General features: G+C 48.0%; 1 protein-coding gene across 1 annotated transcript; it reads left to right on the forward strand.

Moving 5' to 3' along the window:
* Positions 1–11930: 11930 nt before the first annotated feature.
* On the forward strand, positions 11931–13540 carry marveld1 (MARVEL domain containing 1). Its single transcript, XM_084321117.1, has one exon. It carries the CDS (start codon positions 12160–12162, stop codon positions 12667–12669), a length of 510 nt encoding a protein of 169 aa, XP_084177243.1. The 5' UTR covers positions 11931–12159; the 3' UTR covers positions 12670–13540.
* The last annotated feature ends 4499 nt before the right edge of the window (positions 13541–18039 follow it).

The following is an 18039-nucleotide window of genomic DNA, read 5'->3' on the forward strand; positions in this document are numbered from 1 at the left end:
TCGGTCAGTCCACTCTGACCCGCCAGGCAGCAGGTTCCAGTTTAGAGCTGGCTTTTTAGGCCACGCCCAACTGCCGCCCGCCGGCCAATGAGAACGGCGATATCCATCGTCCCCTCCCATTAGGGGCGGGACGATGGCTGTTTCTCGACCAATCGGGAGGCTCGGGACAGATATCTGCGGTCTGTAGTCGCCCCGCCCCCAAGCCACGTAGAGACGAGTGCACCCATAATAGATATCTATGAGTGCACCCGCTGCTCTCCGTGACGTCACTGGTCCTGGCACTTGTTGTCAATTATGCTGCGGGAGCCTTTCACGTCGGTTGTGTGATAGCCTGATAGGATAGTAAAGGGTTGACCTTCTGTAGTGTGGCAGTAAAAACTAAAAAGGGTTAACCGGCTGTCGTGCGGCAGTGAAAGGGTTTGATTGATTGATTGATTGATTGATTGATTGATTGATTGATTGATTGATTGATTGATTGATTGATTGATTGATTGATTGATTGATTGAAAACTTTATTAACTGATTGCTGAATGGGTACAGTAAAATACATACAATTGTTAAGGGGATGCAGACCAGAGAAAGACTTTCGTCTTGTTTACATCAGGGTCCCCCATTTTAAATTCATCATAACATATATTACGTGTTTAGTCCCTTGTTTGAGCCAAATCTGGGTTTAACATGATTTGTGGACCTCCCTCTGGTGTTGTGATCGTGAATGAATGAATGATGAATGAATGAAAACTTTATTTAACAGATTGCAGAATGGGTACAGTACAGTACGGCTCAATACACACAATTGTTAAGGGGATGCAGACCAGAGAAAGACGTTTGTCTTGTTTACATCAGGGTCCCCCATTTTCAATTCATAGTGACATTTATGACATACACAACATATATGACATCATGACATTTATGGCATAGGGACATACATGACATACAGGTATATAGTACTGTTACATTTGTGACATATACGATATGCAAATATACAGTACTGTTACCCATAGATCCTGCCAGAGTATATACATATGATACGACTATGCTTGCACCTCATGGTACCAAAGCACCTCAAAGGCGCTAAAAACTAAATTACAAACATCTCAAAACAAACTGGTCAGACTACTGCTTGACCTTACTCCTAGAACCCACCTCACCCCTGCCCACTTTGACAACCTAGGATGGCTTAGAGTAGACGACAGAGTACAGCAACTTGCAATGGGCCTGGTCTACAAGATACACTACACGACCAAGGTACCCATGTACATGTCAAAATACTTCCCAAAGGTCAGTGAATACCACGATCACAACACCAGAGGGAGCTCCACAAATCATGTCAAACCCAGATTCGGCTCAAACAAGGGACTAAACACGTTTCGCAATTATGCCACATCAATGTGGAACGCCCTACCCAAAGCTGTAAAGGAATGTGAATCACTACCCACTTTCAAAACCACTCTCAAAGAACACCTACGGGAGACTGCAATTCGAAACTGGCCACCGTAAATGTCCATACACCCCCACCCCCTCCTAATAGTCAGTCTCCTCCCCACAGCATGGATATTCTCTCCCCACCGTATGTATATTTCTCATCCTAGGTTGTCAAAGTGGGCAGGGGTGAGGTGGGTTCTAGGAGTAAGGTCAAGCAGTAGTCTGACCGGTTTGTTTTGAGATGTTTGTCATTTTGTTTTTAGCGCCTTTGAGGTGCTTTGGTACCATGAGGTGCAAGCATAGTCGAAACTGGCCCCTACAAATGTCCTAACCCAGTTGTACAGTAAATTACCAAGTATGGCTTTGTCAGTATTCCAATGTACAGTGTACAGTGTCCCCCTGTTATTTGTTTATTTGACTGTTTGATTCTGAAATTCCCAATGTGTCTACGTTCTATGCCTGGGTTCCCCCAGTGTTCTGAAGGGCCAGATTAACATTGAGAATCTACGTTTTATTGTTTTATATAACTTGTATATTATTTATATATATAAGCTATATCCCTTTAAGCCTTCGTTTGAATCATAGCATTATTCGCTTTCCTCATTGGATAATGCCCTTGACGTCGGCGGCGCCTAGAATCGCGCCCCTGAGACAAGTTCAAAGACGAGTCTGGACATGTTGGGACATGCCTGGGGCCAGCGCATTGATCCCAGACAAGAGCTTCGGCTGCGCACTAGAAAGCCCTCTAAGTATATATATTGTGGAAGGCGCAAACAGTAGCAGTTCGTCTAGCAAGCAAACGCGTTGGTTCGTTCGTCAGTACAACGGTGAAGTTCAACCTAATGCAGTAACGTGAAGTTCGTCCGGAGTAATGCAACAGCAGTAGTGGAACCTAGCGTATAGCAGAGTCAAGTTCGACCTAACTTAATGTGAAGTAAAGAGTCGTCATTTAGTGTGAATCGTATTACGTATTATCGTATTAAGCGGCACGGTGGTGTAGTGGTTAACACTGTCGCCTCACAGCAAGAAGGTCCAGGGTTCGTATCCCGCTTGGGGACCAGGTTTCCATGATGCCAGTTACCCAGGTGGGGTATCTCCCAGGCCTTTCTGTGTGGAGTTTGCATGTTCTCCCCGTGCTCGCAAGGGTTTCCCCCCCCGATAAGATAAACCCAATGGAAAAACATGCACAACAACAAGATCGCTAACGCTGTGGCGTCCTTGACGAAGACGGACAGGAGCACTTGGATTGGTCCCCTGGCGCGGCTCACGTGGCGCCTGTCTGCTCCCGGCTGCCCTTGGGGGGGAAGGACGACGGGATGGGTTAATCGCAGATACGCATTGTATGCATGGTTCGCATGTGTGCCAAATGGTGACCTCGGAGCAGGTCCTAAATTATTATTATTATTATTACAGCAGTTCGTTCGGTGTGCAGCATTAACAAGCAGTTCGTTCGTTTAGTAACTAGCGTGAACCTTAGCAAGTGTGTGTGGACTTAAAGTAATTAGTGCCAGCACACGAGGAGGGCCTAGTAGCAGAACTATTGGACATGTGCGCATTGGAACCTACCGCAGCGATATTGTAGAACCATTATTGGTTGGATTATAGTGATTGTGGAAACGTAGTACCGTGGAGAAGAGCATCGTTAATACCCACTGTCGTTTGGATTTAACTACCCTGAAGATTCGACCACGGGCTAGCTTCGTGGACGAAGCTGGCTGGCTATCATCATTGCTATCGGGCATTGGATTACAGCTATTACCTTGCTGCCGAGCACTTGGATTATAAAGACCGGATCCGTATGAGAACCCCTTTTTCTTCAAGTGAACAGCCTGAGTATCCGTACATTCTTCCTTCCTCTGGAGCTTACAACTCTGGGAGGATATCACCAGTCTCCAGCCGTACCCTCGTTTTGCCCCCCTATATTGCCATCCCACGCCAGGCGGCGTCTGGTCTAGTATACCTAGCCTAGGAATTATTCATTCCCACTGACTTTGCTACTTGCTGACTTTCTAATATCATTCGCCATAAAAGAGCGACCCAGTAATTGACAGTTGTATCTTCTGCATAATAATAAATACTGTAAATGATATCTCCTTGTCACCGTGCCGTCTATTCTGAGTGTCTGCCATAATTAACTGTACTGTCTGGCAAGTAATAATAATAATAATATGTAGTAGTGGTTTAATCTATCACAATATTTAATACAGTCAGGGTTTTGTAACCCCTCAGTTACAATTGGTCCTTCGAGCCGGATGGTATCAGTAATCTTAATCATATTAATAGTAATATGGCCAGCGGCGGACACTCTCCAAACGGCTCTCCCAAACTAGCACGCCCTAGGCGCCAACGTCAGCCCCCTCCACAATTGGAGGACTACGCTTTCGTTTTACCTCCTAGCTTATCTAAAAAGACGTTAAGCACGGATAAAACTAATAGTTTAAGCATGCCCAATCCTATCGACTTGTCGGCCCCACTAGTAGAGACCCCAGCGGGTTCAAACGAAACTGACTTAGCTCACGGGGGGGACTAGCGGGACATGACGTGACTATGCCCAAAGACCACAGCGCCACCGAGATGGACCTCGGAGCGCCAGAGGATAAAGACAGCGCCACCGAGATGGACCTCGGAGCGCGGGAGAAGATAAGAAGCAGCGCCCTCGAGATGGACCTCGGAGCGCGTAAAGAGAACAGGTCAACGCCAAGTCCTGTCAACTCCAGATCACCCTCATCAGCGTCATCCCCAAGCGAGGCCGACCAGAGACTAGCGCAAGCCCTGATCGCCACGCTGACAGCTTCAACCGAAAGAGACCGCATCCAGGGTGAGCGTGACCGTCTCCAAGCGCAACAACAGAGTGAGCGCGAACATTCTGCAGTGGAAAGAGAACGTCTCCAAGCGCAACAACAGAGCGAGCGCGAACACATCCGACTGGAAGAGAGTCGCCTCCAGGCTGACGCCGCGATGACCATCAGACTGGAAGAGAGGCGCCTCCAGGCTGAAGAAAACATCCAGCGAGACCGCGCCAATGCGCAACGCGATGCACAGCGCGACGCCGCCAATGCACAGTGCAAGGCGGAAAGAGACCGCCTGCAGGCGCAGATGATGGAGCAAGTGCTCCAGAGGGCGACCCCCCACTCCTCCACCCGGAGCTCCCGGAGATCATCACGACACGGGTCGAGGGCACCTTCCCCTCCCCGACCAATCTATACGGGACCCAGCCAACGGGAAGATCCCGCCTACGTCGCCGAGAAACTAACTAAGAGACTTCAAGGCCTAGCGGAGGACGAGGGAGGACATCAAGCCCACCAGCACGAACCTATTTCGGACCAGGAGGCACAGTACAGCCCCGACCTCAGCCCGAGCCGCTGCGTTACGAACCCCCGACCCAACCCAGGGGTGAGTTTAATCAACAGTCAGCACCGAGGAGCAGTACCTGGGGGCCCGGCCTCTGGTTCCCACCCAGCACTAACCCACGACCCCACGTACGGAGAGACTCGCCAAGGAGGCCTCTCCCCCTACACGCATCAGTGTCACAGCCATCCATGGCATCTTACATTGGGACACCCACATTCCCAGACTTTACGCGTGAGGACAGAGCACAGTATACTGAACTACGCATGTGTTTAGAGACTATTATGTCCGAAGTACAGGACGAGTCCTACAAATATGCCATCCTCCTCAAGCACCTTAAAGTACCCAGAGCGCACAACATAGCGCTGGCATATTCTAACTCAAGAACCCCCACTCTGATGCCCTGGTGGCCCTCGACGCGCGTTATGGACGTACATGGGACTATGTAATTCAAGAGATACAGGAGATTGAACGCCTCCCCCCAGCTAAAGACAATAGAGCCCTAGATGACCTATCTATAAAAGTACAATCCCTGGTAGGGATGCTCGGGTCACAGAAGGAGAAGGGGAGATATGAACTATACGCCAACTCCAACGTGGAGCGGATACTGGAGAAGCTCCCCCCAGCCCGTCAAGAGCGTTTTCGGCGGCAGAGAGACCACCGTGACCCCCACGGCCCAGAACAATCCCTCCTAGACCTTGCTGACTTCCTAGCCAGGGAGGTCAGCAGTCTACGAATAGACACATTCGCGTGGGGTGGCTCTAACCCTAAAGATGGATCGAGAAGGTTCAACGACAACCGCCGGTCCGTGACCGTGATGCACCAGGCCGAGTCAGTGCCGCGGCACAAGAGCCATAACACCCCCCCGCAAAGGGAAAATGGAAGATCGCCTGCCAGTATTGTGACCATGAACACTGGCTATCTCAATGCGACACCTTTAAGAAGTTGACCGCTGAAGAAGTGAGTCAGTGGATCAAAGCGAACCGCCGCTGCTTCCGCTGCGCGCGCAGCCACATGGCAGCTGAGTGCCGCTTGAAGAAAAGATGCAGCAAGTGTGACAGCGCCCACCTGGAGGTCCTACACGAGAGCAACAAGCGGAGACCCGCACCACCAAGCAGCTCGAGAGCAGACGTCCTATACATAGACCCTGCGAAGAGCGGGAGCTCCCGAGTGCTCCTCAAGGTGGTCCGAGTGCTCCTGAGCTACGAGGACAAGGTCCTTGATACCTACGCCGTCCTCGACGACGGGTCAGAAAAGACTCTCCTCCTCGCTTCCGCCGCAGCCCAGTTGGGCCTGCGGGGTACCAAGGAAACAATGACAATCCGTACCATTCGGCGAGACCTAAAAACAATAAAGGGTGAAAACGTCTCATTCACAATAGCAGCGGTCGAGCAGCCCGAGAAGCGGTACAGCATCACCAAGGCATTTACAAGCCACGACATAGGTCTGTCACGCTATGACTACCCCATCCCACAGCTGATGGAGAAGTACGCGCACCTACGCCGACTGCCTATACCGATCATCGACGGCGCCACACCGACCCTGCTCATAGGCTCCGACCACGCAGACCGCATCGTCCCAACGGACGCGGTCCACATCGGACCCAGAGGCTGCCCAGCCGCGGTCAAGACCCGCCTGGGCTGGATGCTCCAAGGCCCCCTCTCCGGGCCTTCCAACCGACCAACGTCCACACGCTGCCTCTACACGAAGGTGAGCGACAAAGACACTACCCTCTTGCAGCACGTCGAGAGACTATGGACATTAGACTCGCTGCCATTCAAGAACGAACGTAAACTAGTTCGCTCCAAGGAAGACAAGTACGCCATAGCTCTCCTCGAGCAGAAGACCAAGAGGGTCGAGGTCGACGGAGTGATGAGATACGCGACTCCACTCTTGAGGCGGGAGGGGATGCCCACCCTGCACGCATCAAAAGAAGTGACACAACGCTATCTACAGAACACCGAGCGGCGTCTCGCTAAAGACCCCCCTCAAGCAACGATATACCGCGCCGAGATCGACAAGCTGATCACGGCTGGACATATAAAGAAAATCGACGACCACGAGGCAGACCAGACGACTGAATCCTGGTACGTGCCCCATCACAAGGTCCACCACAACGGCAAGAACCGCATTGTATTTAACTGCAGTTATCAGATCGGACTACAGAACCTGAATAACTTGCTCCTGCCCGGCCCGACACTCGGCCCCTCCCTCCTCGGCGTACTACTACGTTTCCGCCAGGACAAAGTAGCCATCAGCGGCGACATCAAAGGAATGTTCCTACAAGTGCGACTGATGGAGGAAGACAAGCCCCTGCTGCGGTTCCTGTGGAGAGAGAGGATCGACGATGAACAACCCTCAATCTATCAATGGGAGGTCCTCCCATTCGGCACCACATGCAGCCCATGCTGCGCCACGTTCGCGCTACAGAAGCACGTGGCCGAAGACCCTGGAGCCGACGAGGAGGTCAGGCACAGCGTGGAAAGGAGTTTCTACGTGGACAACTGCCTACAGAGAGTATCTACGCCAGAAGAAGCTGAGAGCATCTTGCTGAAGCTACGAGCCTCCCTGGTCAAAGGCGGATTCGACCTTAGGCAATGGGCCAGCAGTGACCCTCACGTACTCCGCAGCCTCCCCCCAAAGACAAAGGCAGCAAGCAGCGAGACCTGGATGGCGACCACCCCAGGTGAAGCACAGGAAATGACATTGGGCCTCATCTGGCGTTTCAAAACAGACTCGCTCCATTACAAGCACACACCCCTGACCAAGGAGCAGGGAAGGTCGACCCCTCTACCAACCACTCGACGGAGTGTATACAGAACACTCGCAAGCCAATACGACCCGCTGGGGTGTATCCTACCTTACACCACTCGGGCGAAGATGCTGGTGCGAGAACTGTGGGACAAGGAGCAGGGCTGGGACGACCCCATACCCGAGCACCTGGCTTCCACCTGGAGAGAATGGGAGGGAGAACTCGACTCACTCCAAGATGTGAACATTCGACGGAGCTACTTCCCCCCCACCGTGCGGCTGGAAACGTGTCAGATAGACCTGCACGTCTTCAGTGACGCCTCCGAAGTGGCTTACGGATCGGTGGCTTACCTGAGAGCCCGAGAAGAGGGAGGAGAAGTACATATAGCCTTCGTCCTGGCCCGCTCGAGGATAGCTCCCCGCAAGCAGCAGTCGATCCCACGTCTAGAGCTCTGCGCAGCTCTGGTAGGCGCGCAACTCGCCACGCTGATACAAAGTGAACTCACCATAACGGTGCGAAAGACAATCCTGTGGTCAGACTCTACGACTGTGCTCACTTGGATCCAGTCCGACTCTTGTCGATACAAAGTTTTCGTCGGAGTCCGAGTCACCGAGATCCAAGACTTGGTAGGATCAGCATGTTGGAGATACGTTGACACCAAGCAGAACCCAGCGGATGTCATCACACGGGGGATGTCCTTAGACGACCTCACACGTCTTAACCCTTACAGTGACGGTCCTGAGTTCCTCAAGCTCCCGGAAGAGAAGTGGCCTACCCCCACACCACGGGAGGCGAGTCACGAGGAGGCAGAGATCAAGAAGTCTATGTTCTGCGGGCTGACGCACGCCCCGGCTCCAACGGACCCGAACCTAGACGACTGCTTAACTCTTGAGAGTGCTCAGAAAAGGACATTCTTGTGGCACCACCCTGAGTTTCCCCCCACCACAGACCTTGACGCATCGAACTACAAAGAAGCCGAACTTCTTCTGCTAAGGAGAGCCCAAAGAGACTCATTCCTCATGTCCTTCCGGAGATTCCAAGCCCGGAGAGGAACCCCATCTGTGTTGTTGTCCGACCAAGGGACAAACTTCAGAGGAGGAGACACAGAACTGAGAGAGAGCTTCCTGGCTATGGGTGAAGAACTTAACACCCGCCTCGCTCCAGCTCAGATCACATTCCAGTTCAACCCCCCGAACGCCCCTCATTTCGGGGGAACCTGGGAAAGAGAAGTCCGTTCTATAAAGACTGCTATGTACACCGTACTTGGGGCCCAGACCGTGGTTGAGGAAGTCCTGATGACAGTCCTCACGGAGATCGAGGGCGTCTTGAACTCTAAGCCCCTCGGTTACGTCTCAAGTGGTGTAGCAGACGTCGACCCAGTCACCCCAAACTATCTCTTGATGGGGCGGCTGGACCCTGCCCTTCCACAGGCGGTGTACAGACAAGATGAGATGAACGGCCGGAGAATGTGGAGACACAGCCAAGTATTGGCCGACCAGTTTTGGACCCGCTTCTTCCTCCATTATCTACCATCCCTCCAAGCCCGTCAGAAGTGGGTAAAGGACAGGGACAACCTGAAGGTGGACACAGTCGTCATGATAATAGACCAGTCACTACCCCGAGCTACGTGGCCGGCCGGCCACGTGAGCAGAGTGATTACTGGTGCCGATGGGAAGGTCAGAGCTGCAGAAGTCATAGTCCAAGGGCGGACTTACACCCGACCTGTGGCGAAGTTGATAGAGCTGCCGGAGATCCCTGACTCCCCTGATGACGACCATGACCCACTGACTTTGTAGATTGCCCTACTCCTCACAACAAGTATGGAGAAGTTGACTGGACCCTAATATTAATCTGTGCTCCCTTTACTAATTAGGTGCGGACTAATTAGGAGGCGGCTGTTCTGAAGGGCCAGATTAACATTGAGAATCTACGTTTTATTGTTTTATATAACTTGTATATTATTTATATATATAAGCTATATCCCTTTAAGCCTTCGTTTGAATCATAGCATTATTCGCTTTCCTCATTGGATAATGCCCTTGACGTCGGCGGCGCCTAGAATCGCGCCCCTGAGACAAGTTCAAAGACGAGTCTGGACATGTTGGGACATGCCTGGGGCCAGCGCATTGATCCCAGACAAGAGCTTCGGCTGCACACTAGAAAGCCCTCTAAGTATATATATTGTGGAAGGCGCAAACAGTAGCAGTTCGTCTAGCAAGCAAGCGCGTTGGTTCGTTCGTCAGTACAACGGTGAAGTTCAACCTAATGCAGTAACGTGAAGTTCGTCCGGAGTAATGCAACAGCAGTAGTGGAACCTAGCGTATAGCAGAGTCAAGTTCGACCTAACTTAATGTGAAGTAAAGAGTCGTCATTTAGTGTGAATCGTATTACAGCAGTTCGTTCGGTGTGCAGCATTAACAAGCAGTTCGTTCGTTTAGTAACTAGCGTGAACCTTAGCAAGTGTGTGTGGACTTAAAGTAATTAGTGCCAGCACACGAGGAGGGCCTAGTAGCAGAACTATTGGACATGTGCGCATTGGAACCTACCGTGGCGATATTGTAGAACCATTATTGGTTGGATTATAGTGATTGTGGAAACGTAGTACCGTGGAGAAGAGCATCGTTAATACCCACTGTCGTTTGGATTTAACTACCCTGAAGATTCGACCACGGGCTTGCTTCGTGGACGAAGCTGGCTGGCTATCATCATTGCTATCGGGCATTGGATTACAGCTATTACCTTGCTGCCGAGCACTTGGATTATAAAGACCAGATCCGTATGAGAACCCCTTTTTCTTCAAGTGAACAGCCTGAGTATCCGTACATTCTTCCTTCCTCTGGAGCTTACAACTCTGGGAGGATATCACCAGTCTCCAGCCGTACCCTCGTTTTGCCCCCCTATATTGCCATCCCACGCCAGGCGGCGTCTGGTCTAGTATACCTAGCCTAGGAATTATTCATTCCCACTGACTTTGCTACTTGCTGACTTTCTAATATAATTCGCCATAAAAGAGCGACCCAGTAATTGACAGTTGTATCTTCTGCATAATAATAAATACTGTAAATGATATCTCCTTGTCACCGTGCCTGCCATAATTAACTGTACTGTCTGGCAAGTAATAATAATAATAATATGTAGTAGTGGTTTAATCTATCACAATCTTTAATACAGTCAGGGTTTTGTAACCCCTCAGTTACACCCAGTACAAGCGGGGTGGTTTAATGTATTGAGCACTCGGTGCCTATGGTGGGAAGAGCTTCCCCTACATTGATAACAAGAGCACCCGGTGCCATTTGAGTAAGAATAAACGTTGTAATGTATAACCTGCCCAGGCTTCACTAAAAGTAGATCTAATCGGGATCATTGTGTGTGTCTGTTTCTTTGAGTTCCATTTGCTACTTTATTCTCTGGGTAAATATTGTGACGGCATAATTATTTAACCCTTACACCCCATTTACAGAATAGCATTTGAAGGGTCTATACAGGTGGTCAAGGAAGGGTACTGCTTAAAGGGAAGCCCAATAATACTATTGAACTGACAGTCACTGGGTGTGGGAGGGCTGTCGGAGGTACTGAGGGAGTGAGGGTGTGTGGGGAGCTACTGCTGACCGCCTTGGAAGGCGAGGGAGACCAGAGTACCAGTCCCCAGGTTAGTAAATCCTGGGCCCCATCCACTCCAGCTGCAAGCCCTCCAGAACGACGTTCCGGGCCAAAGACGGGGGTACTTATAGGTCCAATACTATAGTATCCTACTACCCAGTGTCTGTGTACTACTACTCCCACAAGCAGGGATAATCCACCCTTCTACATACAGTTTCTACGTCAAATGTATATACACTCTTTTTCTGGACACTTTTTGTATCACAAACAGTACTGTATTTGCAAATCTGATATGTCATAAATGTATAGATGTAGCAGTACTGTCTAGCATGTATTGAAAATGGGGGACCCTGATGTAAACAAGACGAAAGTCTTTCTCTGGTCTGCATCCCATTAACAATTGTATGTATTGAGCTGTACTGTACTGTACCCATTCTGCAATCTGTTAAAAAAAACGTTTCAATCAATCAATCAATCAATCAATCAATGAGTGCTCCTGCCAGTGTGTCTGTGTGTAGTTAATTATATTGTTTACACTGTTTTCTTTTCTCATTATGTTCATATTCAGAGTTAATTTATATTGTTTACGTGTGTGTGTGTGTGTGTGCGTGCGTGAGAGAGAGAGAGAACACCACCAATGGGAACTTGATTGATCACATAATTTGTGAAAAACAACATCACTCCAACAACAACACAATGGACACACAGCGGCCTGGCCTGGAAGGCGGAGCGGGCTTTGGGTTACAGGCCGCCCCCTCGCTCCTCTCCCAGCCCCCCTGATGATGACACAGACGCTGCACTCACCACCAGAGGAAACGGAAAAGACGAAACATTTAAGAAGAATTTTCATTTTCAAAACCCCGGGGGCTGTGGAAAGAAGAACACACAGTTCTTTCAACTAAACTTTCCTCTTTCATTTAGAGATCACCAAGCCGACGGCAACTCACACCCTCCCCCAAAAACCCGTTCTTTTTTTACCAGCTGTTTTTGCAGCTGGCTGTTTGGGGGGAAAAGGGACCGGCGCTAAGAACAAGATGCCCCCGCCCCAACCACCTCCCCAAGCCCCGCCGCCGGCGAGGAAGATCTCCGTGGGGTTCCTCAAGAGCTTCCCGGGGATCCTGCGCGTCCTGCAGATCCTGTGCGGCGCGGGGCTGTGGGTGACCATCGCGGCCAACAAGTACGAGGGCTCCGTCCACTTCGTGCTGTTCGTCGCCGTGCTCTTCTGGCTCCTCACCCTGGGCCTGTTCTCCCTCACCCTGCTGGACAAGCAGCACCTCGTCCCCGTCCTGGGCGGGGAGCGCTGGCTGCTCACCAACCTGGTGCACGACGTGGCCGCCGCCGTTCTCTACCTGCCCGCGATCGGGGTGATCATCTACAAGACGGACAGCAACTCCTACTGCAACCTGGAGCTCTACAAGCACCCGTGTCTGTACAAGGTCTACCTGGCGGCCGCGGTGTTCGCCTGCCTCAGCGAGGTGGTGTACCTGCTCTCCGCCGTGCACGGGGGCTGCAGGAAGGGTCGGGGGGAGCAAACGGTGGTCTAATTAAAAGATCTAGATTCTAATCTAGAGTGACTGACATTTGGATGAAGTAAGGGCGGGGGAAGCCGTTTGAGAGGTGATTGTGGTGGGAGAGTGATTGTATCATGGTACCCCCCCCCCCCCACCCCCTGCTCAGGGCACAAAGAGAGGAGAGGTGAGATTTTGTCTCCTAGTTTCAAGTTTTGCTCTATTTGTCACATAAGGTACATGTACATTACAGTGAAATGCTTGGTTCTGTATGAGCCCCCTGATATTGTGCTTCATACAGTAAAACAAATAAAAATAAAGACCAAACACTGTACAATTTATACAATATACAACTAAAGTAGAACTAAAGTACAGAATGCAAACAATGAAGTACAAAATGAAAACCTTTTAAAATGCAAATAGTTGAAGTTGTGCCTCTATGCCTCAGGCTTTTTAACGTTGTTTTTTTTAATAGTAATTTAACATCCATCCTTTACACTACAGTAACTAATTAAAGTAGGCATATATTTTTAAGTGTGTATGTTTTTCTTTTTTATTATATATATATTTTTTTGTATGACAGCTAATACTGAACATTTATCGAAGTGTGATGGAGAATCTTCAGCAGATATCTATGTCCTCTTTAGACGGCTTTGTTTATTATTGTTTCGTCTGACTCAAACATTCCAAAGTGTTTTTCTGTCTGGGTGCTTGTATGTTTGACAAGATTGTGACGACGACAACCATATATGGATGTGATGGGTTGCCAAGGTGAACAATCATGTATGTTGTTGAGAGCATTATTTCCATAAAGTGTTCTTTATGTAAAAAGCATTATTTCCATAAAGTGTTCTTTATGTAAAAAGCAAACAATCAAAAACCTGCAGAATAAAAGAGCAACACATGAGTGGCAGTGAGAAGGGTTTTCTTCCTTGTTTTGTTTTAACTTGACATCATGGATAAGGAATTGTCCCAAACACTTGACTGCAGACCAGTCTGTGCTACACCCACATGTTCAGATGACGTGATGGTTGTGATATTTGACCGCCTTCGTTGTCCTGTATAACTTTTTTTTTATAAGTATTTTTATTGCACATTACTTTAGTTACATTCCATAATGATGCACACATGCAATCTTATTTTTTTTCTTGTTCAAAAACAATTGTACAGCGGCATATAACAAAAAAGATTAAAAATAAACATTCTTTCATTTGGCGGATTTATACATACAAATAAACAGGATAGTTAAATAAGCTAGATTCTTGCTGGGAAATAAAAAAGAGACCCAAAAAAATCAGAGCATTAGAAAAAGGCCAAAAGCCAAGACAAAACAGAGAATATACCTTCAGAAATGACTGTAATAAGAGTAACACTTTGAACTTATATATCATCTTCATCCTCCCTCAGACCCTTTAAGTAATCCAACACCTTTCTCCGTCCTGTATTTTTAAATCTAAGCCTCTCTAAGTAGAGGGTCTCACCCAGCTCTCTCATCCACATTTCAAATGAGGGTGCTGCATCAGACTTCCAGAGTCTATGAGCTTTTTAGCCAGTTATCCTGTATAACTAAACACATGACATAAGATATTTCTTATGATCCCCTTGGGGGAAATTCGGGCATCATATAGCAGCATGGGGGAGGGGGGAGGTAGAGGTAACCTTGCCATTATTACTACCTACCTACTATGCTAATTATGTCTTTATGTACTCAAGACTGTAGCACCCAAGTTCAACACTGTTTGACGAACAATGTTACTTACGCTTAGCTGCCAGAGTTGTACCCTTACTGACTTATACAGAACTTGTAAGTCACTTTGGATGAAAGCGTCCGCTAAATGAATAAATGTAAATGTAAATGTAGTAGAAAGACATAAATATAGGCAATAAAGTAAAATATGAATATGAGAAAAATAAACATTGCAAACAATAGAATTTACTCTGAATATAAAAATATGAGAAAAATAAACAGTGGGCGGCGCAGCGGACATTGCGCTCGTCACCAACGCAAGAGACACCGTGTTCGACTCCGGCTTGGGCCAGCCGTCATACTAACTCAATTGTCAGAGTTAGCGGGTGGGAAGTCGATGGGTGGTAATCTGGACGTTGTGGACAGCGACTCCTACAGGTCGGTTGGGGACGCCTGCACAGCAGAGACAGGAAATGGCGGGGGTCGTGTGAGCCTCCCACACGTTACACCTCGCCAATGAGAGTCCGCGCTGGCAGGTGAAAAGATGTGACAGGCTGCCTCCTCGTGTAGGGGGGGGGACACGTGATGCAAGGCTTCTATCCTCCCGACAACCGGCCTGTGGGGGGCATATGCGAGCAACGTTCAAAACAGGGGAGGGAAGAATTGGCACAATGGAATTGGGATGGGAGAAAAATTGAAAAAGAGGACAAAAAGTGGACAAAAAAGAAAAGAAAATGTAAACAATATAAATAACTGAATATAGAAATATGAGAAAAATAAACATTGTAAACAAAGGTGCAGATGAGGGTCTGTATGCCCTATCGGTCATAATATACGCTACAACATGGCTGGATAACGCCAAACGTCTTCATTTGGCAACACATGTTTTGATGCACATTGTGTTATTATTTTTCAAGTAACGGATGACACACCCTGAGTTATCCCCACTCATCTTGTCGAGGAGCGCTTCGATTTATGTCACACATTTGGAGACAGGCCCTTGTGGTGTTGGTGGCTTTTTCAAACGAGACACAGATTTAGAAGGATGAGACGGGAGCCCTCGAGGAACTTCCTGTTCAGAGATAAAAGGCCCAGCCAATCAACAGGGGCCATTTGGATGCCACTTGGCCACATGAAAGAGATGGATCTTTGTGTGTGTGTGTGTGTGTGTGTTTATTAAAGCTTTAATTGCAGCTTGTGAGAGAGGCACATAGAGTGGTGTGTGTGTGTGTGTGCAAGGGCGTATGTGTGGTTTCAACATGAGGGGGGGGGCACTTTAAGTGCGGGGTCTGCGGGTCCTCCCCCAGGACATTTTGAGCATCAAACACTTAATTTCTTGTATCCTGGTGTATTTTTATGCACCAATGTGTGCCTTTTCTGCATCAATTCATGGTGGAAATGTCTTTATTTATGTAAAGAAAAAGACAACACTCGGGTACCCGCTGACACAAATATAATGGAATATAATGCAGTAAGTCTCTCAGGCATTCTGTGGTGCTTTCAAATATTTATTCTATAGTTACAGGTAAGAAGGATATATAAATGTCTTCAGCCCATATTTTTGGAGGGTGACACATTTATTTATCCCTCCTCAATATTGAGGGGGACCTCCCCTAAATATACGCCTGTGTGTATGTGTGTGCGCACGTGTGTCACTGTGTATACTAGTTTGTGTTAGTCTAATAGGCATACTCTAAACAGGTGTGATCGTGTGTGTGTTTCTGCTTTAGTTTCAAAGAGTGATCCCCTTGGGGAAATCCAGGCATCATAGCAGCATGGGGGAGGGGGATTGATTGATTGATTGAAAAGTTTATTAACAGATTGCAGAATGGGTACAGTACAGTACAGCTCAATACATACAATTGTTAAGGGGATGCAGACCAGAGAAAGACTTTCGTCTTGTTTACATCAGGGTCCCCCATTTTCAATTCATCATAACATATATGACATACATGACATACAGATAGACAGTACTGCTACATCTATGACATATCAGATTTGCAAATACAGTACTGTTTGTGATACAAAAGTGTCCAGAAAAGGAGTGTATATACATTTGGCGTAGAAACTGTACATTGGAGGAGGTTGGTTGGGTGGGGTTGGGTGGGTTGGGTGAGGGCTGTACATTGGAGGTGGGGGGGGGGGGGTTGGGTAGGGGACACACACACATTTTACACTGTGCATTGGAATATTGACAAAGCCTTACTTGGTCATTTACTGTACAACTAGGTTAGGACATTTGTAGGGGCCAGTTTCGAATTGCAGTCTCACGTAGGTGTTTTTTGAGAGTGTTTTTGAAAGTGGGTAGTGATTCACATTCCTTTACAGCTTTAGGTAGGGCGTTCCACATTGATGTGGCATAATTGCAAAACGTGTTTAGTCCCTTGTTTGAGCCGAATCTGGGTTTTACATGATTTGTGGAGCTCCCTCTGGTGTTGTGATCGTGGTATTCACTGACCTTTGGGAAGTATTTTGACATGTACATGGGTACCTTGGTCGCGTAGTGTATCTTGTAGACCAGGCCCATTGCAAGTTGCTGTACTCTGTCGTCTACTCTAAGCCATCCTAGGTTGTCAAAGTGGGCAGGGGTGAGGTGGGTTCTAGGAGTCAGGTCAAGTAGTAGTCTGACTAGCTTGTTTTGAGATGTTTGTAATTTGTTTTTTAGTGCCTTTGAGGTGCTTTGGTACCATGAGGTGCAAGCATAGTCGTAGTACCCTTGAATGAGTGCTCCTGCTAGAGTCTTCAGGGTATTCTTGTTTACCAGAGAGGAGATCCGGTACAAGAATCGCGTTTGTTGGTTGACTTTTTTTATTACATTGGATGCCATTTTGTCACAGGAAAGATTAGCCTCTAGGATGGAACCCAGGTAGGTAATTTCATCTTTCCTTGTGATAATATTGTCACCCACTGTAACCGAGAAGCCGTCGGTCTTGCTGAGTTTGTTATTTGAACCGAAGAGAATGGACTCTGTTTTGCCCATGTGTAATGATAGTTTGTTGTCGGCGAGCCATATGCAGATTTTGCCTAGTTCCGAGCTGAGGGCTTTTTCAACCTGTAACTTGTTCTTGTCAGAGACCAGCAGGGCTGAGTCGTCCGCAAACAGGAACAAGTTGCAGTCACAAGCTGACGACATGTCATTTGCATAAATTAGGAATAGTAGCGGTCCTAGTATGCTTCCTTGTGGAACACCACAGCTCACTGTGAGGGGGGGGGATAGGGTACCGTTTACTTCCACAGGTATGGTATGGAGGTACAGGTATGGGCAGGGTAATAGTAGAAGACCTAAATACAGGCAATAGAATTATAGTACAGTAGAAAGTAAAAATAGGCAGTGTAAACAATATAATTAACTGAATATATGCATATACCCAGGCCTAGAACTGTGCCCCGAGAGAGGGAACTGCGCCCTGAGTGGGAGGTTCGAAGGGTCAAAGTGGGTATCAAACAGGAAGGAAGACTGTCAGGTTTTAAACTGTGGATACCAAACACGGATGGTAAAGACGGTTTTAAACTGTTAAACAGTCATTCAGAACTATTTTATTGCACTGTACTATTGCATCATTTTACTCTGTCTATTCTATTCTACTATTTTATTGCATTGCACTATTTTACTCTGTCTATTAATAATAATAATTCATTAATTTTATAGAGCGGTAGGCAGAAAAGAAAAAACAAAGAAACAGAACCACAGGGGAAAATGGGGAACAATATGAATACAC

Source organism: Notolepis coatsorum (genome assembly GCF_963971535.1).
Source record: "Notolepis coatsorum genome assembly, chromosome: 9".
Classification (NCBI taxonomy): domain Eukaryota; kingdom Metazoa; phylum Chordata; class Actinopteri; order Aulopiformes; family Paralepididae; genus Notolepis; species Notolepis coatsorum.

Bases quoted from the DNA above. Each gene is read 5' to 3' on its own strand.
- marveld1 (XM_084321117.1), top strand. From the start codon at position 12,160: ATGCCCCCGCCCCAACCACCTCCCCAAGCCCCGCCGCCGGCGAGGAAG.